Here is a 24,104-nt window from a genome sequence, read left to right on the forward strand (position 1 = left end):
ATTAAAATGAAACTTTCTTAGAGTTTAACTTTGAAATATTTACTTTCGTTCTGCATCAAAAAAAAAATTGATATATTTGTTATTTAACCAAAATTGTTTAAACAAAAGCAGCTCTTTTTCCAAAAAAAGCTGTTTGTGTGTTTGTTCGCTGTCAACCGAATGAAGCAACAGGCGTTAAGCGATAATCTCACCACACCTCATTAATGTTGAATTACATCGTATGGTGACGTATGTATGTATGTATTTACGAATCGCTCGCATTATTTCATTTCGGACTTATGTACATATGTATCTATGTATGTACTGAATTCCATGTAATTATATGCACATACAATTTTACAGCGAAATAAAACGCTATTTTCACGTTCTATATTAGTAATTCCCACATAATTAACACGTTCCCTGTCTGCTGAGCCACATATGGTTCAGGAAACGTGCGCCTGATAAGCACTGATACGTTCCTGAGCCATATGTGCGTCAGGGGGTATATAAACCACATGTGTTTCATGAACGTGCAGAAGCAAAAATGTCCCTCTACGCTCATGGACCATATGTGTTTCAGGTAGAAATACCCTACATCCGTTTTTTTTAATTATTAGTTTTACAGCGAAATAAAACGCTATTTTCACGTTCTATATTAGTAAATCCCACATAATTAACACGTTCCCTGTCCGCTGAGCCACATATGGTTCAGGAAACGTGCGCCTGATAAGCACTGATACGTTCCTGAGCCATATGTGCGTCAGGGGATATATAAACCACATGTGTTTCATGAACGTGCAGAAGCAAAAATGTCCCTCTACGCTCATGGACCATATGTGTTTCAGGTAGAAATACCCTACATCCGTTTTTTTTAATTATTAGTATTATATAAAGCTATGACTACAAAAAAACTAATTATTCAAAAAACGCTGTTGGACGTGTCGGTCAATTTTGCATTTTTGTATTGGGACAGGGAACGTGTTAAAATACAGTTTTTGAATAGTTTTTATTGATTCGGAGCGCGTTTAGTTTGCTATCGATTCCATACAATAACATTTTTTGTCATTTACTTTTTACGACAACTAATAGCTTATTTTCGAAGTGATTTCAGCAAATAGGTACATCATTAATCCTTAACCAATTAAATACCTTAAATACATTGTTGTTTTAATATAGATCTATGTATATGACTCTTTACAGCATATAATTGAAAAAAATATTTTTCAAGATATTACATCAGTAATTATCTTTTGTTTCTAAATGGTAAGTATTTACATATTTTTAACTGCGGCACATACTAATAATATGACAATTTGTGGATAGGTAATCATACATATAGAACTGAGTAAATTTTCACAAAAATTATAAAGTCATGGCTGGAAGACGTCGTCGTTCGAACATAGGTCGTAGTACAGTGGTCGCCCGAAGACTACGTTCAGCAAGAGATGAAAAATCGTCAACGGAACGTGAGGCTCGCCGCAGTCAGATGCGGGATAGATATAGAGCTGAGAGAGAGAGGGAATCTTCAGTAGAGCGTCAGGTTCGTTGCAGCCGGGATCGAGATAGGCATACGGTTCAGAGGGACAGAGAATCGTCAGCAGAGCGTGAGGCTCGACTCAGTCAGCTTCGGGATAGATATAGAACTCAGAGAGAGGGAGAATCTTCAAGAGAGCGTGAGCTTCGCCGCACCCGAGATAAGGACAGACATCGAATAAAGAGAGCCAGAGAATCATCAGCACGAGTTACTAATTCATGGGTGAGTAAAGAAAATTCGGCCATGAATTATGATCCTTCGATTTCTTACAAGGACGACCGAATAGTATCAATAGGTACTAAGTCAGTAGTGTGTGAACATTGCTTCGCATTGAAATTCAAGGACGAATCGAAAGGTATGTGTTGTTTACAAGGAAAAGTCAAATTAGAAGAAATTCTCCCTCCACCTGAACCACTTCACTCTCTTCTTACGGGTGATCATCAGAAATCTAATCATTTCATACGCTATATACGCCATTACAATAACGCATTTCAAATGACCTCTTTTAAGAGTAAGCAAGTCGTTGAGCGTGGCTTCATGCCTACATTTAAAATTCAGGGCAAGTATACCACTTAGCTGGGAGCTTGCTACCACTTCGACCCGATGATCACAAATTCCTGCAAATATATTTTATTGCAGACCCAGATACACAAGCATCTACGAGGTGTTCAAGTGTTGCACGGCCAATTGATAGAGATTTGATTAGATCTCTCCAAGATATGTTACATTCTCATAATTGCTACATACAGTCTTTCAAAACTGCGATTGAGAGTGTTCCAGCAGATACTCCTGACTTTAATGTCGTAATCCATGCAAATAAAGTTCCTGTTGGAGAACACAGAGGACGATACAATGCGCCTTCCACGAGTGAAGTAGCAGTGGTGATAGCCGGACAGCAATTTGACAAAAGAGATATTGTATTGCATAGTCGTGATGATAATTTGCAAAAAATTTCAGAGTTACACAGATCTTATGACAGCTTACAATATCCTTTGATGCTATGTCGTGGAGAAAATGGTTATGCTATTAATATTTCTCAAGTTGACCCAATCGGTGGTACACCTCTGCGTAAAACAGTGTCATGTATGAACTACTATTGCTACCGTATAATGACAAGACGTAATGATTTCAACACTTTGCTTAGATATGGAATGTTAACAAACCAATACTTGGTAGATCAATATGCTAAAATTGAATCTGAGAGATTGGCCTACATCCGTAATAATCAAACTAAATTGAGAGCCGAAAATTACGTTCATCTTCAGGATGCTTTACAGGCGAATGAACACCACAACGGCATTGGGCAGTTGGTTATACTACCTTCATCATTCACAGGTGGACCTCGATATTTACACGAAAAATCGCAAGACGCCCTGGCTTACGTCAGAAAGTACGGCAAACCTGATTTATTTATAACTGCAACATGTAACCCAAATTGGTCGGAAATCAGAGAAAATATTAACACCAATTCACCACAAGACAGATACGATATAGTTAACAGAGTCTTCCATTTAAAAGAACAGAAAATTCTGCACCTCATTAACAAGTCTCATATATTCGGTCCGCCGCACTGTCATATGTACACAATAGAATGGCAGAAGCGTGGCTTGCCACATGTACACCTGCTGGTGTGGTTAGTGAACAAAATTAGACCAAACCAAATTGACAGGGTTATTTCAGCTGAATTACCGGATAAAGATGAAGATCCTATCCTATACGAAATCGTAAAGAAACATATGGTACACGGCCCTTGCGGGACTTTAAACCCGAATTCTCCATGTATGCGAGATTCTAAATGCACCAAAAAATTTCCGAAGTTGTTCCAAACTCAAACAATTACTAGCGATGATGGATACCCCAAACATCATCGACGATCGCCAGAAGGGGGTGGGCAAATTGCTACCGTCCGAAACATTGATATTGACAACCGATGGATCGTTCCCTATAATCCGCTCCTTTTGAAAATTTTTGATGCCCACATCAACGTGGAGTTGTGCAATTCAATAAAGTCAATCCAATATGTTACTAAGTACATTAATAAAGGCAGTGATCAAGCCACTTTCAGCATACAATCACCAAATGAAGTGGAAATATATCAGTCTGGACGTTACATCTGCAGCTCTGAAGCTGTATGGAGGATTTTATCATTCGAAGTGCACGACCGGTCTCCCACAATTGTCCACCTTGCAGTTCATTTAGAAAATGGACAAAGGGTATATTTTACTGAGAACAATATACAAGAAGTTATTAATAACCCGCCGGATACAACATTGACAGCGTTCTTCAAGTTATGTGCTCAAGATGATTTCGCGAAAACACTGACATATGACAGAGTTCCAAGTTACTATACATGGAACCAGAGTTCTAAAGCTTTTCAACGGCGAAAAAAGGTACTGCGGTTGATGGTTTCCCCGGAGTAAAAAAAACGGATGCTCTTGGCAGAGTCTATGTGATTCATCCCAATAACAGCGAATGCTTTTATCTGAGAATGTTACTTCATATTGTAAAAGGCCCGACATCCTTTGCTCACCTAAGAACTTTACAAGGTGTTGTTTACAATACTTATCAAGCAGCATGCAAAGCTATGGGGCTCTTGGAAGACGATTCTCACTGGGAAAATACATTATCAGAAGCAGCTGTTTGTAGTTCAGCTACATCATTAAGATATTTATTTGCCGTCATAGTAGTGTTTTGTCAAGTAACTGATTCTGTTAGTCTATGGAATAAATTTCAAGAAAATATGGCCAGTGATATTCTGATTCGGCGACGGCAAGAGTCAAACTCTGTTGATGTACAATATGACCAAAACATATTTGACGAAGCATTATTTGAATTAAACAAAATAGTGCAATTACTTTCGGGTAAAACGATCAAGGATTTTGGGCTGCCGATGCCAGCTAATACTACTAACTCTGATTTAACTAATAGTGCCGAGTACACAAGAGAAACATCATACGATCAAACGAGACTTTTACAAAATATAGCTCAAGATGAGCCACGATTAAACATCGATCAGAAAAAAGTATTCACTGCATTACTATCAACAATTGATAACAATGAAGGGAAATTGTTTTTCCTTGATGCCCCAGGAGGCACAGGAAAAACATTTTTAATCAATCTGCTTTTAAAAAAAGTGAGATCTACCGGAAAAATTGCGTTAGCTGTTGCGTCATCCGGCATTGCCGCTACTCTTTTGGAAGGAGGCCGAACCGCACACTCTACATTCAAGCTCCCGCTGAAAATCGCAACCGATGATGATAACAGCGTCTGTAGTGTTCCTAGACAGAGCAATACAGGAAAATTGATGCGTGACTGCTCATTAATAGTCTGGGACGAAGCTACCATGTCAAACAAGACGTCTGTGGAAGCACTGGATAGGACAATGCGCGATTTGCGCAACAAAAATTCACCTATGGGTGGATGTACAATTCTGTTCTCAGGAGATTTCCGTCAAATCCTACCAGTTGTGACTCGAGAAACACGTGCTGACGAAATAAATGCTTCGCTAAAAAGATCCCACCTTTGGTCGCATGTCAATAAATTAGATCTTAAAACTAATATGAGGGTTTCGTCATCTTCACGTGAGAACAGGCTATTTCCAGAGATGCTACTAAAAGTTGGCAATGGAGAATTAATACAAAGTGAGGGAAGGATTAACCTAGAAAACCTTTGTGTTTTGATAGACAACATCCAAGAGTTAGTCAACAATGTCTATCCTGACATTGATAACATAAGTTATAAGACAATATCTTGGTTTAAAGAAAGAGCTATTCTGTCACCAACTAACGAACAAGTAGATAAAGTAAATAACTTGATTATTTCAAAGATTGATGCGCCGACGAAAATATACTACTCGGTCGATACTGTTCTCGATTTGGAAGAAGCTGTTCAATTTCCTACAGAATTTCTAAATTCTTTGAACCCGTCTGGACTCCCTCCTCACAAGATGGAGCTGAAAATAGGTTGTCCTGTTATTTTATTAAGAAACCTAAGTCCACCTAAGTCCACCTAAACTTTGCAATGGCACGCGTTTGCTAGTAAAATCACTGAAAACTTTCATAATAGAGTGCACAATACTCACAGGATGTGGTACCGGAGAAGATGTATTCATTCCCCGAATCCCTCTGATACCATCGGATCTACCATTCCAATTTAAACGCTTACAGTTTCCGGTAAAGACATCTTTTGCAATGACCATTAATAAATCTCAGGGTCAAACCTTCAACGTTGCAGGCTTAGATTTGAGTGTTGACTGTTTTTCACATGGCCAACTGTATGTCGCTCTTTCAAGAGTAACCTCTAGAGAAAACATGTTTGTATTGTCTAATGACAAGAAGGCTATGAACGTTGTATATAAAGACATTCTGTAATATAGTAATTGTTGTAAAAATAAAATAAATAGATATGTAAAAATGCAAAAAGTTAATATGCAAAAATGTAGGGTATGAATTTAGATATCCCAAAGATAGCAGGAAATCTTCATGCTATAAAAAAAGGAGAATTGTTTTACTCCAAATTTAACGCGTGCGTGCCACGGGCACTAATGAATAAGCCACAACTACTGGATCGATTTTAATAATTTTTTCAGTGAGTGACATAGGGTATATATTTTATACCCGTGCGAAGCTGGGCGGGTTGCTAGTATATAATATAAGAATATTTTCGTTTGCTGCACTTTTTGGGGAACATTCAATATACTGCCATTAAAAAAAGGATTTAAAAGGGGAAAAGAGAGGGGTATCTCCATCCTCCGGAGGTTTAAGGCGAAAAGGTAGTGTTGCCAGATACCTCAAATGAGAACGAAGTTCATATGGAGGTAGAATTGTATAGAGAAGTTTGTGAATTTATTAGTATTTTTATTTTAAATTGCAGGCATCTAGAAACTAAATATTGTTGTACATTAAAAATAATTGTTAACCGTGTTTAAAATTGAACCTAACGGCGACTACAATTAAGACGATTAAGATACTAATTATGATATGTCGAACGAATTGGCTACAATTGATTATAAGAGGATATTGTAAATTGAGTATATCTCACAGCTCAGAGGAGTTATATGCCCTCGCCTTACAGATGACTTTATTAAAATAAGAAGTAAATACTTATAAGGAAACTAATTGGTACTTCCAACAATAACTTTCGGCCGGTGATGCCACGCTTCAATATTGTTTTGTGTTCTAGGAAACGTTTCTGTTTGCGATGCATTATGGTCATGCACTGACCAAAACTCGGGAGAATATTTGGAATTATTATTATTTATATTAATATAATTTTTACAAACCAAACTAGTAATTTTTTTACACTTTCATCATCGCAGTTATTAAGTAATGTTTGAAAGTAATTCGGTATTTCGCTTGGCGGTACGAAAGCTAAGCTTTTAATCATTCGGACTTGCAGTGCGAATTCCACCGAAGTCCCATATTTTTGAGCCAATCTATACATAAAAAGAACATATTATTACTTAGTATACATACACAACCATAAAATAGGCTTTAATTACCTCTCCTTCTGAACCCTTCGCCATATTAGTTGTCCAAAATGGAACAAACAGCCACGTAAATCAGTATTTGGGAAACATTGCTTAATTGCCGATATGATACCCATTTCGAAATCGCAAATTATACGCTGAGGGCATAAATTTAGTTCATGGTTACCTGCAATCGTCAGCAACTCGTTAAAAACAGTGACATATGACTTCAACGTTTTTTTGCTCATCAAACAAAAAACGAGAGGCACGATTTCGCCATGTACTCTGCCATGTATGGAAAAAGTGGAAAGTTCCATCAACAGCCCAGCAGTCACTGCTACTCAGCATTTCCAATGAAGATTTTGTCCCCAATATTATAAAAAGTTCATCATCGACCCACTTTTCTGCTAAGACAAAAAGCTCGCCTTCAAGGACATATAAATTAAGTGGCATATCAATATCGCCTACAGTTATTGGTTCTTCCAATTATATGTCCTTTGTTTTGTTATTCTTTCTAAATAATAGAAATACCCAACATTTCAAATTAAAATTAAAATACCCAACATTAAAAATTTATTAATTAAAACATGTTATCAAAAGAAATATCAACAAAATGGTTCGAGGACATCAAAAAATTCAATCGCAGGCAAAGGTTCAAGAAAAACAAATCCAAATGAAAAAGCAACAGGGTCACAGTGCCAACGATCAAAAGAAAGTTTTCTTTACTGATTAAAAAAAGCAAATAAAATGTGACCAAAACGAATAAAATCCAATGTAAAAAGTTTGTAAAAATACTAAATGAAGTGGTTTGCTACTGCCGTGCTGCTTTGCTTCCGATGGCTACTAGCATTAACATTCTCTGCTACTAGTGTTTTATTTTTTTTTTTTGCATAACAGGTAAATTCTTACATATAAGAGTAACGTCCACTGTTTGATGTGCACTGTAGTAACGTCTTTGCAAAATGGAACCAGAAATGGTTCGTAGCTTAGCTAGCGCAAATTCTTAACCAAGTTTCTATTGCTGCTCTGGTGTGGATGCCGTGGCCGGCGGCGTATGAAAATGGCTGTTCTAAAGTTTAATTTGCTTTAAAAGGTAACTGCGCAATTAATAATTAACATGCACAGTTACCAAAATTTACTTTTATGTAGGACAGCTAACAGAGGCGTTTTATGTTTCCAGCTATGCAATTTTGCTATTAGCAAAATTAGTGAATATACTTTGTAAGCCACACATTTATGCTGATGAGCCACAGTTTGATGCAAATGTAGCAGTGAAACATTCTGAGTAGAGTCTCCATTGTAACAAAACATTCGCAGGCACAATTACACATGCACAGTTTGAGGTGAAATATAGTAGCAAAAACACTGGGTAGCTGCTGTATGGTTTGTTGTGGCACTATTGCGCTGCGCAGATAATATTCAAATATTCAAAGTGGTGGTTTATGTCTTCGTTGGAAAAATTTAAAATAAACACTTACCAACTAAATAAACCATCAAAAACACAAACCAAAAGAGAAAAGGGGCATAGAGAAAGGGCAATGCGTCACTTCCGTCAGCGTACGCCAGATTTTACTACCCATATTTTTTTCATATCGTGGGCCTTATATATCGTTTCTTAGGTTGCAAACACAGTGCACGCTGAGACGAAGACGAAGATGAAGACGAAGCTGAAGACGAAAAACAGTGCAGAACAAATCGTATGAATTCGTTCGCTCGTACGCATAGTGCGCGCTGTGACGAAGACGAAGATGAAGATGAAACGCAAGCAATCAGCTTCAAACACTGCTGTACTGAATTTGAAGACGAATCGCTTGCTAGTTACCGTGGTTTTTGGTTTGTGGTTTGTTCTGTCTATGCTTTGGCACGTTAATTAAGTTAAGGCAGTCGATAAACAAGTAATTAAACGAGAAGTAATAATCAATAAAAGGCATAAAACTAAATATAATATATTTTAAATTATTTTTTACCTTAACTTCACAATTAGCCTTTCAGCACATATAACACAGGCCGACAAAATTTAACCAACATTCAGACCCAGAAACCAGACTATATATTTCCGAAGGTTTATGATGCGCTGAATCCAAATCTGGCCTCAGAATTGCTCTATTAGTTTGAGTTTTCGAGATACCCTAACCTAAAAGTGCAAAAAACCCCATTTTTACCCATATTTGAGGTTATGTAGCCTTGCAGATGTTTTCTTTCACCAAAATTAAAGGATGACATCTTTAAATACAATCCTTCTTTTTTCAAATGGCGTTTTGTTTGCTCAAATATCATTTTTTTTCGCAAAGATATTGCATTTTGAAATTTTCATGTTTCGAAATTTTCCTACACCTGAAAATCGATTAAGATAACATAGACATGCTATAGTGCTTACTAATTTTCTTGGGTTTGAGGGCCTGAAATATATGGATTAATAGTATGTAAATTTGGAGTTTGTGGGAAATCCTGCTTGCGGTTATGTGGGTTAGCCTGCTCGCGGTATGATAGGGGTGGTTTCAGGGGTTAGGGCTGTGTGTGACTCGGTACCCAAAGGTTAGATAGTGTAGGGATGTGGTGAGTCAGCACACTTATGGTGTGAGACAAAATTTTAAGAAAAATAAGACTCAATTCAAGAAAATTAGTAATCGAATATATCATGTCTATGTTATCTTAATCGATTTTCAGGTGTAGGAAAATTTCGAAACATGAAAATTTCAAAATGCGATATCTCTGCGAAAAAAAATGATATTTGAGCAAACAAAACGCCATTTGAAAAAAGAAGGATTGTATTTAAAGATGCCATCCTTTAATTTTGGTGAAAGAAAACATCTGCAAGGCTACATAACCTCAAATATGGGCAAAAATGGGGTTTTTTGCACTTTTAGGTTAGGATATCTCGAAAACTCAAACTAATAAATTAATTTTAGTTATCAATCCGAATTTTGCATGGACAGAGAAGCAGATATTAGTTTAAATTATTTTGGATACTTTTCCTTGTAGACTAGTGTTATTTATGTTATCTAATATATATATATAAAAATTAAGCCGAAAAAAAGTGTGCATTTCTCCGGGGTAATCTCAGCAACGCGTGTAAGGAAAACAATGAAAGTTTCACACATTATTGGTGTTGCTTCTGTGAAGTTTGGTTGAAATCCGATAACGCGTGTGTGTGCGGTGCGTCGGTTAAGTGAGAGTGTTTGTGCTATTTGCCGCACATAGCATTCATTAGAATTGAATACATTTTGGTCGTGTGTGTCTGGGCCGATTATTATGAAATTTGGTATATATATATTTTTTTCCACGGAGAAGGTTAGTGTAATATGCTTATTGATTCCACTCGCCACCAGGTGGCGCTGCCGAAGGCCAAAACGAGGACCCGGGTAACCCTAGGATGTGTTTTTACATTGTGGGTATCAAATCAAAGCTACTGATGAGTGCTTTAATACAGAGTATTTTTTAGATCTCTGAGTGACCAGGGTCTTGAGATATAGCCGAAAAGGTGGACAAAGGTACCCTTGGATGTGTTTGTACAATATGGGTATCAGATGGAAGCTGTTGACGAAAGCTTTTAAGTGAAGTAATTTTTACTGCCCGTTTCCGGGATAAAGAAAGGAGATGGAGCTGGAGATGGAAGAGGAAAAGGAATAGCTACAGGAAATGGAAGAGGAATAGGAAGAGGAAGACCACTTATTATTAAAAATTAAAAAAAAAATTCTAAAAAAATTTTAAAATGTTACATATACGCTTATTATATAAATGTTACTCTGAAGTCAGTTATAGTGAAAAATTCATTGTATCATTGCCGGCGTGATTGGTGATCGTTTCCTTAATTTTTTGCAGAAAGGTTATGCTAATATGAGATATTACCTATATCATTCATATATTTAATGGACTATGAATAAGTTCGTGCGGTTTTTTTTTCGAAATTTGAAACTTTATTGACGTAAAATGGTTACAAATTTAATATTCAAAATATTGTCCATCGCTTACTACTACTTTTTCCCATCTTTCTGGCAATTCACGGATTCCCTTTGTGAAAAATTCGGTCGGTTTTGCCGCAATCCACGAATCGATCCATTTTTTGACTTCATCGTAATTACGGAAGTGCTGGTCAGCCAGGCCATGTTGCATCGATCGGAAGAGATAGTAATCGGATGGCGCAAGGTCTGGACTATACGGCGGGTGGGGTAGGACATCCCATTTGAGCGTTTCTAAGTATGTTTTGACCACTTGTGCAACATGTGGCCGAGCATTGTCATGTTGCAAAATAACTTTGTCGTGTCTATCGGCGTATTGCGGCCGTTTTTCTCGCAGTGCTCGGCTCAAACGCATCAATTGTCGTCGGTAGACATCCCCCGTAATCGTTTCATTCGGTTTCAGTAGCTCATAATACACAACACCCAGCTGGTCCCACCAGATACACAGCATAACCTTCAGGCCATGAATATTCTGCGCCGACGTCGATGTTGAAGCATGGCCAGGGTATCCATACGTTGCCCGACGTTTTGGATTGTCGTAATGGACCCACTTTTCATCGCCAGTCACAATTCGATGCAAAAAACCCTTTCTTTTGTGCCGTTGAAGCAGTTGTTCGCATGCCATAAAACGGCGTTCAACGTCTCTTGGCTTCAATTCATACGGCACCCAATGGCCTACCTTTCGGATCATTCCCATGGCTTTTAAACGTTTGGAAATGGTTGATTGATCAACTCCCAAAGTTTTTGCAACCTCTTCTTGCGTTTGAGCCGGATCTTGATCGAGCAATTCCTCCAATTCGGTATCCATGAACTTTGGCGGCGCACCCTCGCGTTCTTCGTCTTCCAAGCCAAAATCACCACTTTTAAAGCGTGCAAACCACTTCTGGCACGTTCGCTCAGATAGAGCATGCTCACCATAAACTTCCACCAAGATACGATGACTTTCGGCTGCTTTTTTCTTCATATTAAAATAATGAAGAAGAATTCCCCGCAAAAACACATTATTTGGCACGAAATTCGACATTTTCAAGTGTGGTAAAAATATTGTTGTTTACGCTTCAAATAAAAAACTTATACTGACGTTTGTGCCTTACGACAGTAGCTCTCCAATGAATGTTTGGAAATGTGGATCGATGGAATAATAATCAAGTTACGCCATCTGTTGTAAAACCGCACGAACTTATTCATAGTCCTATTACGTATTACATGTGTACACACAAATATACGGTTGAAGCAAATATACATATGTCAGTTTTTTTACTTCGCCTGGAAAAGTTTATATAAATTTAAGAAGAGTAAATAGAACTTATTTTATATCAGACTTCACGCAAAAAAGTCATTTGCACCTGAACACATAGCTGGGTTAACGCGGAGGGGAATATAACAGTTCTCTTCTCCCTCTCTGCTTTTTCGTACACGACGAAGTGTATGTATCATAGATTGATGTTGTTGTTTATGTGTAAAGGGGAGCGCATCTATGCAAATGCAGAACGGAACAACGACGCAATCAAACTTTCTTTCTGATCTGATTTTCAAGCAAACAACAAGTGAGTATTTTTTCTCCAGAGAAAACCACGTTTTTAAAATTGTTTTCTGATAAAAACAACCATTTGAGTAAATATTTAGAATATTTTGCCTCTATTTGATAGGAAACGAAGATTTACTGAAATATTTAAAAATTTTCACGCAAAATTGTTTCAAAATATTATATTATTTGCCACGATAAAGCCGGAAAAGAAAGAAGAATATTGTATACCAAAGAGGATTACAATAAAAAAAGTAATAAAGTAAATCACATCAAACGTTTTTTAATTGCTACTACTATTCAAAACTTCTTTCATTACTATTCATGCGCGAGAATTTTTACAAAAAACACACAGTACTTTTCGGCTTAATTTAATTAATTAATCTAGATTTTTTTAAAGACGACCAGCGGAACGGGCGGGTTTTCGCCAGTGCTTATATATTATATATTATATAAGAATATTTTCATTTGCTGCACTTTTTGGGGAACATTCAATATACTGCCATTAAAAAAAGGATCTAAAAGAGGAGAAAGAGAGGGGTATCTCCATCCTAAAACCTTAAACCCACCCTCCGGAGGTTTAAAGCGAAAAGTTAGTGTTGCCAGATACCTCAAAAAAGAACGAAGTTCATATGGAGGTAGAATTCTATAGAGACGTTTGTGAATTTATTAGTATTTTTATTTTAAATTGCAGGCATCTAGAAACTAAATATTGTTGTACATTAAAAATAATTGTTAACCGTGTTTAAAGTTGAACCTAACGGCGACTACAATTAAGACGATCAAGATACTAATTATGATATGTCGAACGAATTGGCTACAATTGATTATAAGAGGATATTGTAAATTGAGTATATCTCACAGCTCACAGCACAGCTCAGCCTTACAGATGACTTTATTAAAATAAGAAGTAAATACTTATAAGGAAACTAACTGGTACTGGAAGAAAAAATAATATGAAAAAGAATTAAATGATAATTTTAAATTGAAAAAACATTCATCGAGAATCTCCATAATACATATATGTATATTACTTTAATTTAATTTTTAGTTTAAATGCGATTTTTGGTGTAACTGTATACTAGAAAAGTTTATTAAATTATCATTTATGATACAATAGCTGATATAATAATTTAAATTGTGTTTCTAAACATTTAAGTCACTTTTTGTACACATACTAACCGATATGGAATATTAAAACATTTTTATGTTGTATTCAATTATTTGGCGAAGGAGAAATTATAAAAAAGGCGACATTGTATATTTAGCACAGAGGCAACAAGACACAAAGACTACTTGCAACAACAACAAAAATGTACATAATGTAAATTGTCTTAAAACGCTCGGAAGCATATTCATTCCCGGCGGAGATTATACCGCAAAAAATTTGACATAGTGTTCCAGATAAACAATTACCAAAGGAAACCCACTTATCAACAGCATATGTGTAAGAGCAGAAGGCTGTCTATTCAAAAGTATCTACTGTCTGACCCTCAGACAGTAAACAAATATCCCATTTGCTAAACGTTTTATACCTTGCCTTGAACTTTCTTTTAACCACTCGCCAATCATATTGACAACTCAAAGTTTACTACAGGAAATGATAAATCGATCACTGTATACTCATACCACAGACCGAAAGACGTAGCTGATGAAATTACATTGGGCAACTTTGAAAGTACCTTTAAAAGCAAGTGTCGAAATTGAAACAGCTATAGCATTTTTCAACGGCACGATAAATCAGTCAGTCCGACGGGAAAACCACAAGCAGAAAGTTTTCCTTACTGATTAAAAAAAAAGCTAATAACAACAATCCAATGTAAAAAAATCAAGTGGTTCCCTGCTGCCGTGCTGCTTTGCTTTCGATGGCTACTATTTTTTCTTTGCATAACAAGGTAAAATCTTACATATAAAAGTAATATTTGCAACGAATTTTTACAAAGCGCAATTACAAATGAACCTTACCTGCCATTGGTTTAAAGCATTATAACTGATTAAATAAATGAAATCAACATTTAGTATTGTCCAAACAAGCATGCATATATATATACATACACACATTTTTGTAATGTAAGTTGCATATCAATACGATACTGCATCAATACCCACATTGGCTCATATTCTCCTCTTGTGTAAAAATGTCATTTGTTTGAGCATTTTTCCGTTGCTTCACAAGTACCACAAGAGTAATAGTGCAAATTAAAGTGTAAAGTGTTTAAATGAGAATTTGTAAAGAAATTATGAGAAATACAATTTAGTTAAACAAATTAAAGGACCAGTCCAAATTCTTGAACTTTTAGATGGCGGTAGATACGTCTTTTCGAATTCTAACTCCAAGAGAACTTATAAATACGCTTGTTCGGAGCCGCGGATGATCTGCCCTAATGCACCTGCAAATAAACAGTAGCATGCAAGCGCATATGTACATACATACAGATGTGTGCACATACATATTTTTCTTATGTATCCAAGAATGATAGAAAGAAGATTGCGCCCATCAGAGCGTACGTGACGTCACGTTTGCTGAGTTGTGCAGTATTGCGAACCATTTGCTCTTCGCAATAAATTTAGTGCTTTTTTATACCGAAAATGCGACAATTTTTAAGTTTGGTGTTTGTTTCTTTTTGTTTTTAATTTAAGGCTAGCGAAACTTTAGGTTAAAAAAAACTGTATTATTATACAAAAGAAGTTTAAAAAAGGTCACTCTGAGAAGATTTTAGTACTAATGAAAATTTTTTTACTCTTATAAAATTTGATAATTTGAAAGTGCAAATTTAATTATTGACTCCATTTAAGACTATGCAAAAATATTAAATGCCCCTCTCTCAACTCTTCTTAAGATTGAAAACCTTTTTACACATTTTAAAAAGCCTTTGAATTTATTGAATACGAATTAAAACCATAGAGGTGTAATCGTTTCTCCCCGTCATCAATCCTTAGTGAGACATAGAGCATCAAGAGGTGTATTCATAGTAAAAATAAGCAACGAAATACCAGAAAATACTAAAGAAACCATACTGACATTTTTACAAAAAGAGTAACTTATCTAGTTACATAACTTCAAATATAGCAAAAAAGTCGTTCCCTTAATAAGAGTAAAGTCGTTCTTAACAAAAAAAACTCATAAATTAAATTGTACATAAGCATAACACATTTATTTAAAAAAACACGCACATTCTACAGGCAATTTGTCACGCATACAAAGTTCTTTAAGTAACACAATAAAAATTTCGTGTTTTATTTTCTTTAAATGGGCATTTAGTGCGTTTTTATATCCAAAGCTAGGTAACTCTGCAGTAGCGAGAGAGAGATTTGACTGCCGAAAGCAGAAGAACACCAACAACACCGGCAATCGTGGGCAATTCCACCAGATGTTAAAAAAAAGTAAAGCTAAATAAAACTGAGAGAATTATTTAAATAATTATTAAAAAATTTATATTTTACAAAATTATAAACATGACATTTTAATTAGAACAGCTAGAAAAATGTCATGAAGAAAGAACTAAAACTCCGAGACAAAAAATAATAAAAATAACAAAAAAAAAAAAATGCTAAATCAAGTTACGAAAATGGTAATCTGGCCATACTGGAGCTAAGCTTCTTGGCCTTATGGCTAAGATCAAAGTGTATCAGCTTATGGCTAAGATCAAGTGTATCAGTGATAGATCCTCCATCGGAGGATATAATATAAGCAAGCATATCGGAAGTGTAATATAAGCAATTTTCGGTAGTAATAAAAATACTTAATGCTTATAATAGTGCTAAAGTACAGTTGCGCGAATTTGATCCATCTGGTATGCATCATAACGGGCATGCCTGGATATCAACGGCATGTAACGCATGTTACAATGTTCTGCTTTGATGATGCCACTCACTTCAAGCTCATTAATAAGAACATATGTATTCTATAAAAAGAACAAAGTGGGTTACCTCGTGTGGACAAATCCTTGTTTAGCCGCTACATGTGAGAAAGTATAATCTCCGCATGGTGAACTTCATTATTAGTTCGTGGAGAGTTAGTCCCTACGAAATGGGTCTAAAACGTAAAACCATTTAAGCCTCTTCCCCGCAGCAGGGAGACCAACTTGATGAGTATATAGGTAGAAGTTGCTATTTAGTTCATTTGTTCGATCTACATTGAAACATACCGTTTTTATTTGGTGACCTTTCCACCAATTATCTACAGACAGACTTAAACGAGTACAAAAGTATGCTCTCTCTTCCCTGAATTTCTCTGACCCTGCCCCACCATACAAATCCCGCCTATTTCTAATTAATCCAAAACAATTAGAGATTAGATCAATTAAGAAATTGAATGTTCCTCTCTTTTAGAAACGATAGAATTTCTCGCTCCCTACCAGGTCTTTAGGCAATAAATATCCATTATATTTGAATAGGTTCAGAACCAATTATACCTGCAATGTTCCTACAGCTCGCACTCTGCATGGCCTCAATCAGATGTCGAATTCTCTCGTATTAGGTTTTACATTATCGAAACTATATTTTGCTATATCTGCTCAATTAAATTGTAATTTAGATTTGGAAAACGATATTTTTGTAGTATGTAGTCAGTAACCGGCGGCCGCTGTAACAGAATGGGTTGATGCGTGACTACCATTTAGAATTCAGAGAAAACATATGTTCGAATCTCGGCGAAACACCAAAATGAAGAAAAAATAAAACTATCTGCCGTTCGAAGTCGGCTTCAAACTGTAGGTCCCTCCATTTGTGGATCATCATCTCTCAAAAACATTTCTCCCATTAACCGTTATCATGGCCGCTAGTAATTTCACTATCGAAACAAAAACAAAGGCCTTTACGCATTGCATTCTATGCTCACACTAGAAAAGCTTTTAAGAAAAACTATGTACGTATTTTTTGTATTTGCTTTACCTTCCGCACGTTTAGTTTAAATAAATAAATTTAATATAAATTCGTTTATAAACCAAATTGCATAGTTTTATTTTTATAAACAAAATGACGGAACAACCCTCACTTGCTGAACCAATATTGTTTTATTTCACATTTTCAAGTGCGGCATGAACTAACTTTCAATTTTGTACATTGTGATTGCTTATATTGTAAAGTGTAACTAAATTTAAGTTGCCGGATGGATGTTAATGACACAATATAAAAATATTTTCCATCCGGATCGGTTATATCTTCTTTTGATATTTTCCTTTAACATCCTATTAATACCTTTATCAACCAAAAGACATCACACTTAGTGGTTCCTCAACAAATGTATGGAAATAGTTATATTTTCAGCTTTTCTGCAACGTAAAAAACGAGTCTAATAATAAAGATATATTTAGAAAATTTTGCAAAAGTATTTTGTTTTAATAATTAAAAACATACGTTAAATATTATTTCTTAAGTGAGTATTTTTTTTAATTTTCACACATCAATTACTTAGCTGTTGAAAAATTAACCGTTCCTGTAGTGCGATTCACTAACTCTTATCGATTCGACAATTGTTATTTTTCTCTTCAGTATTTGTCGATTGCACTGTCGATTGTGCTATTCACTAACTTATGTTAACTAACACTGAACAGCTGTTTTCTTCTATTTATTCAAACTGATAGAGAGTGGCATCTTTGTCAAATTAAATGTCAGAATGAGCGAATAACATGAAGAAGAGAAACAAAAAAACATAGACGCCAAACTGTTAAATGCAATTGTGAGTGTTTTTTAACAATAATATATGTACAAAGTAAGTACAATAAAATAACTGTTTATTTCAATTTATTGTTTTATTAATAATTTTTGTATATTGCTTTAGGATGACATCGACAGCTACCAAAAGAAGCCGTGCCACATCCGAGCAGCTAAATCGCCTGCTTGACTACCTAATGGAAGTCCCGGGTCTAGCAGGATCTAGGTTCCACAGCCTCCATGGTAAGTACGAGTGCGACAAAAAGTGGAGCGAGCTAGCAGCAAAATTAAATAGTCTGGGTGGAGCAGTGAAGACGGTGAATCAATGGCAAACGGTAAGAAAATATTGTGTTATTACTTAAAAGTAGAGAGATGTTAATCATTCCCCTAAAAAGGTATTCCGTTGCATAACCATTCGCACCGCAGAGGAACTCCAAATGTATGAATCGTGCCGTGCTCCCGGAAATTTGGCATTTACGTTTAAAATTTTAAGTGTAGGATCACATATCTGTAAAACATTAAAAGGGAATCTTGATTCTTGAATACTTTACAAATTATGTTGTTACCATTTGGACATTAAGCGAATGGTAGCCGTGGTGGTTGACATACGCTTCTTCATGACGTTTCGGGGCCAAAATTGACACGTGCGTGCAATCGATAGCTCCAATGGTACCTCCCACAAACGGGGAGGTTGCTGAAGCAAAAATTTCTTTTGCCGCTTGCCGCTCCACTTGGGTCATGGGAAATCTCACCTTTGCGCAAAACATGGAGCTGTTGATTGCAGCTGTTACCCGATGAATGCTACGGCTAACGGACGACTGGCTCATAGATATTCCCCATTGCTCACCTACGGGTCGTTGATAACACCCGGTTGCAAAAAATCGCAGTGCAGCTAGAACCTACTTGTATAAAGGCAGAATTTAGAACTGAATTAGCTTGAATGTTACCAAATTTACCTGTTTTTCAGTAGAAATCGCTGTTATTCTGGAACCTCTAAGATGGCTGTCAAGCTGCGAAACTACGTCCTCAGTCAAGTCTGGAGTTAAACGGAATAACTTCTGGAACTCCCCTGCATCCAAATCGAAAGGATTGTCCACATGCCGGAGCAAACTTCGATCAACTATTTGAGGGCTCACTTCCTCCTCTCCACGCGATAAATCGTAAGCCAAATACTCAAACGCCATACTTACGCTTTTTAAATAAGTTTTTTTTTCACAGTTTTGATTAAAATCACTAATTCTTCTTTATCGTTTGATTTAACAACACGAAAATTATTGTCGTTTAGTTCGCGATAATCGACAGGTTAACCAAACAGCTGATTTTGTCTTGTCGATTTTCGTAATGAAATGGGTTACTGAATAGCAAAATCGTAAAAATTGTGGTTAAGGAAAGATAACAAAGCGAATATCGATAAAATGTGTTAGTGAATCGCACCACTGATCATTATGTTATTCGCCAATTTCTCGATCGCTATCTCTAGCTCGATTAACTTAACGAAAAGTTTGCATGCGAAACAAAGTTATCGGGCATGATTCGCCGTTAGCGAGTATGGTCATACCTCATTAAATTAGTATAACTCACTGCCTTACAAAGACATGTAATTTAAGGTAGCTGTTCGGACCCGCGGATGATCTGCCCTAGTGCACCCGCAAATAAACAGTAGCTTGCAAGCACATATGTACGTACATACAGATGTGTGCACATACATATTTTTCTTATGTATCGCTATGTTGTGCCGGTCTATAGAAATTTATGTAATTATCATGTTTTTTATTTCTGTTATTCCTTGGAATCCGTTCTTCGTTGTTCTGCATAAATATGTCACACAGCAAGTAAGTTAGGCAGTCTTGTACAAACATTTGAGAATAAATAGTCGAACAAAAAGGCAAAAGATTCGTTTTTCTTTTAACATAACGCTACTAAAAAGGCTTAGCTAGCTCCAACATTGGTGACCCCGGCGTGATAATATAACGCGATTTTCCGGTATTTTAAATCCGTTATTAAAAACGTACAGTTGTGCCTGCTGCGCACTGATATAATTTCGACTCTCGTTTGCCAACATCTAAACCTTCGTCAGGCAAGGGGAAGATATAGATCGAGCAGCCTTTCTGAGACTGAAAACCAAGGCTATTTTCAACAGATTGGAGCGCTTAATCAAAGAGTTGGACTCAGACAAGCTGCACAGTATGGACGAGTACAGTATATCGGCAACGCTAGAATCTCTGGTCGAATTGAAATCCAACTTTTCTGTCGCGCATACAAGCTTAGAGGAATTAGATTTTGATTCCATAGCCAGCGATTTGCCAAGCCACTTCGATGCTGCTCTAATCAACCTTAGGGCTAGCTTGCAACGCGAGATAGGTAAACGTAGTACCTCTCAACATTGCTCCACGTTCAGGATGAACTCCAGTGAAGCCCAATCAATCGTCGTGAACGCCAATAGTTCACGTCTACCATTACTAACGCTGCCTAAATTTTGTGGGGCCTACACTGAGTGGACAAATTTCTATTCGATGTTCACGTCAATTATCGACAAGGACAGCGACCTCACAAACATCGACAAACTACAACATTTGTGTTCCTGTTTGAGTGGCGCTGCCCTCGACACCGTGCGCTCACTGGAAATAAGCAATGATAATTATGAAACTGCTTTAGAACTGTTACAGAAGCGTTTCGATAATAAACGTCTTATATTTCAGGCACACGTCAGGGAGATATTTGGGCTGAGCAAGGTGGATGCAAACGTAAGCATGCTCCGAAAGCTGACAGACAAGGTCACTTCACACATTCGTGCATTACAGTCGCTCGCATCTAACGAGAAAATTGCAGACTGCATCATCGTTCAAATGATTCTCCAAAAACTTGACAAAACGACGCAGGCCAAATAGGAGGAAACCTCTTCGATCAGCGAGCTGCCATCCTGGGATCAATTGACTGCATTCTTGGAAAGGCGCTGCCGAATGCTTGAGAATGTTGAGTATGCTGTTCAAGCACAGACTGGTCAGGCGTTAAGGCATAGCAAAAACGACAGTATTAGTTAAAGGAAAACGTTTGTCGCCTCCAAGGGCTCAACACGTGTTTGTGTATTTTGTGGATCACCCGAGAATGCAATTTATAGTTGTCAACTTTTCGCAAATTTAGATCCGAACTCGCGCCTGGGGGAAGTTAAGAAGCTTGCACTTTGTCTTAACTGCCTCAAGACTGGCCATCAAATGCGGGACTGCAAATCCGGATCGTGCCGCACCTGCCAGTCGAAACACCACACGCTCCTGCATTTTAACCGCTCAACTGCTTCGTTAACCAATAGTCAAGCCGATGCTTCATCGGTGGCCACAATTCGATGCAGTGCTATGACTGCATCGATATCTGCTTCGCTTAATGCCCCCGTGTCTCCTTCTGATGCTGTGCTCCTAGCTACTGCCGTCATTCTTGTAAAAAATCGTGCTGGAATCTTCGTGTCCTGTCGCGCTCTTTTAGATTCTGGTTCCCAGTTGCACTTCGTCACAACTCGCTTCGCAAATCAACTTCAGCTATTCAAAACAAAAGCTTCTGCTACAGTCTCTGGAATTGGAGATGCCAACTTCCCAACGGAAGGTTACTCACTCGATCTCGTACTTAAGTCGCGGATTTCAGATTTTTCAACAAGCATCACTGCCCTTGTTGTGAAAACCATCACCGACAATCAGCCTGGCTGCTCCGTGAGCACCAACGAGTGGAATGTTCCATCGAATATACCACTAGCCGATCCTGGGTTCAACTTACCACAGCGTATTGATCTGCTCATCGGAGCAGGACTGTTCTTCGATCTACTTTGTGTGGGTCAGATACGCTTAGGATCTGGTTTACCACTACTTCAGAAAACTCGTCTCGGATGGATGCTATCTGGAGGTGGGCAACAAACTCCAAACCTGTCATCATTCGTCGTGAGGCAGAAATCCTCCAGTGGTCTCATTCCCAGCACTCGGCTGGACTATTTAGTACGTCGGTTTTGGGAGATCGAGCACATTTTCGAACCGATCTCTAAGGCCTCCCAAGAAGATCTTAACTGCGAAGCCCACTTCCAGGGAAATTATTTTCGATTGCCATCAGGTGAATACTCTGTTGGTCTGCCCATAAAACGCAGCATGGATGCCCTAGGAGACTCCTATTTACAAGCTCGTCAACGCTTTCAAGGTCTGGAACGAAAATTCGCCCGTAACCCTGATCTAAAGGCAGAATACAGTAAGTTTATTAAGGAATATCTGGAACTCAACCACATGTCGCTGGTTTCCAACGAGGTTGTACAACAATGCAAGTACTTCCTGCCACATCATTGCGTTATCAAGGATGACCGTAGTACAACAAAATTGAGGGTGGTTTTTGATGGATCTGCAACCACTACCTCAGGTTTTTCGTTAAATGACCTTTTCATGGCAGGCCCAACTATTCAACCGAAGCTTTTTCATATTCTCATTAGATTTCGTACTTTTCCTATAGCACTTACTGCAGACATCTGTAAGATGTATAGGTGTGTTCGCGTCACTCCACCGGACAACATGCTCCAATGTATTTTGTGGCGAGAATCTCCACAAGAAGACTTTCGCATCTATAAGCTCGACACGGTGACGTATGGAACTAAGCCTGCAGCGTTTCTAGCCATCCGAGCCATGCACCAACTCGCAGCAGACGAATCCGCGACTTATCCCATTGGAGCAGAAGCGGTACTTCGGGACTTCTATGTAGATGACCTGATAACTGGGGGCGATTCAATGGCAGAAGTACTCAACATTAAACTGCAAACAACTAGCCTTCTTACCCGAGGAAGCTTCAAGTTACGCAAATGGTGCTCTAATAGTCCTGAGATCCTTCGTGATATTCCTGACGTAGACAAGGAAAAGTTTCTTAAGTTTGACGATGGCAGTGACATCACCAAAGCACTGGGGCTTGTCTGGGACCCGCACAAGGACAAATTGCTATTTTCATTTGTACCACAAAGAGAATTCGGAAAAAACTCCAAACGCTCTGCTTTGTCTACACTAGCTCGATGTTACGATCCCCTTGGACTAATGGGGCCCACACTGACCAAGGCGAAGATTCTTCTGCAACGAATGTGGAGAGATAAGCTCGAGTGGGATGAGAGTCTGCCACAATCATTAGACACTGCTTGGTCTGCTTTTTGCACTGGATTTGCAGACATGCAGTATCTATCATTTCCTCGTTACGTTTTTCAGCCTGAAGCTATTAGAGAAATCCATGCATTTTGCGATGCAAGCCTTGAAGTGTGTGTTTACACGCGATCAACCAAGGACAACAACATACAAGTTCACCTATTATGTTCAAAGGCCCGTGTCTCTCCACTAAAGACCGTCACCATACCCAAACTGGAACTCTGTGCAGCAACATTGCTCGCACAGCTAATGGATTCCTCCACTGTCCTTTCGTGGCTGCGAGAAGAACCGTCAAGGTTTAACGTTTTTGTCGCCAATCGGGTTTCCACCATACATCAACTGACAGAGGGCATGCAATGGCACTACGTTCCTACAGCAATGAACCCGGCTGACATTTTATCGAAGGGAGCTACACCCCGGGAACTTCTAGGATCGAAACTTTGGATGCACGGCCCACCCTTTTTACTAGAAGCGGAGGACAACTGGCCACGCATGTGCTCACCATAACCAAAACTTCCCGAAATTCGACAAAGGGTTTTGCTTTCTGCAAATAATCATATAGACATTTCCTTTTAATTCAAATACATTAACTCATTCGGAACAATGCAGCGAATTTTTGGGTATGTCAGCAAATTTATTAACATTAAAAAATAGCCAAGGTCATCGCAACTTAAGGCTGAAGACATTCATCAGGGAACTCAACTTCTTATTCGCATAGTACAAAGAGCGCAATTGTGGCCGGAGTACACTGTATTGCAAGCAATAAATGCGTCTTTAATTCGAGCAGCATTGCCTCGTTATCGCCATTCCTTGATGACTTCGGTGTTCGGAGCAG

General features: G+C 37.7%; 2 protein-coding genes across 2 annotated transcripts; one reads left to right on the plus strand and one right to left on the minus strand.

Moving 5' to 3' along the window:
• Window positions 1-18,501: 18,501 nt before the first annotated feature.
• On the minus strand, window positions 18,502-19,042 carry LOC128870601 (putative nuclease HARBI1). The gene is made up of 2 exons (XM_054113253.1): window positions 18,689-19,042; window positions 18,502-18,630 (listed from the first exon to the last, which is right to left on the minus strand). The coding sequence occupies exons 1-2, from the start codon at window positions 18,947-18,949 to the stop codon at window positions 18,502-18,504; spliced, it is 390 nt and encodes a 129-aa protein (XP_053969228.1). The 5' UTR covers window positions 18,950-19,042.
• A 2,292-nt stretch (window positions 19,043-21,334) lies between these two features.
• Window positions 21,335-23,776, plus strand: LOC128870602 (uncharacterized). The gene has a single exon (XM_054113254.1). It carries the CDS (start codon window positions 21,335-21,337, stop codon window positions 23,774-23,776), a length of 2,442 nt encoding a protein of 813 aa, XP_053969229.1.
• Window positions 23,777-24,104: the final 328 nt, after the last annotated feature.

Source organism: Anastrepha ludens, chromosome Y (genome assembly GCF_028408465.1).
Source record: "Anastrepha ludens isolate Willacy chromosome Y, idAnaLude1.1, whole genome shotgun sequence".
In the NCBI taxonomy this organism is placed as follows: domain Eukaryota; kingdom Metazoa; phylum Arthropoda; class Insecta; order Diptera; family Tephritidae; genus Anastrepha; species Anastrepha ludens.

Coding starts and splice junctions, on each gene's coding strand:
- LOC128870602 (XM_054113254.1), top strand. CDS start 21,335: ATGCGGGACTGCAAATCCGGATCGTGCCGCACCTGCCAGTCGAAACAC.
- LOC128870601 (XM_054113253.1), bottom strand. CDS start 18,949: ATGAGCCAGTCGTCCGTTAGCCGTAGCATTCATCGGGTAACAGCTGCA. Junction 18,631..18,688: donor ATTCGCTTAATGTCCAAATG/GTAACAACATAA, acceptor AATGTTTTACAG/ATATGTGATCCTACACTTAA.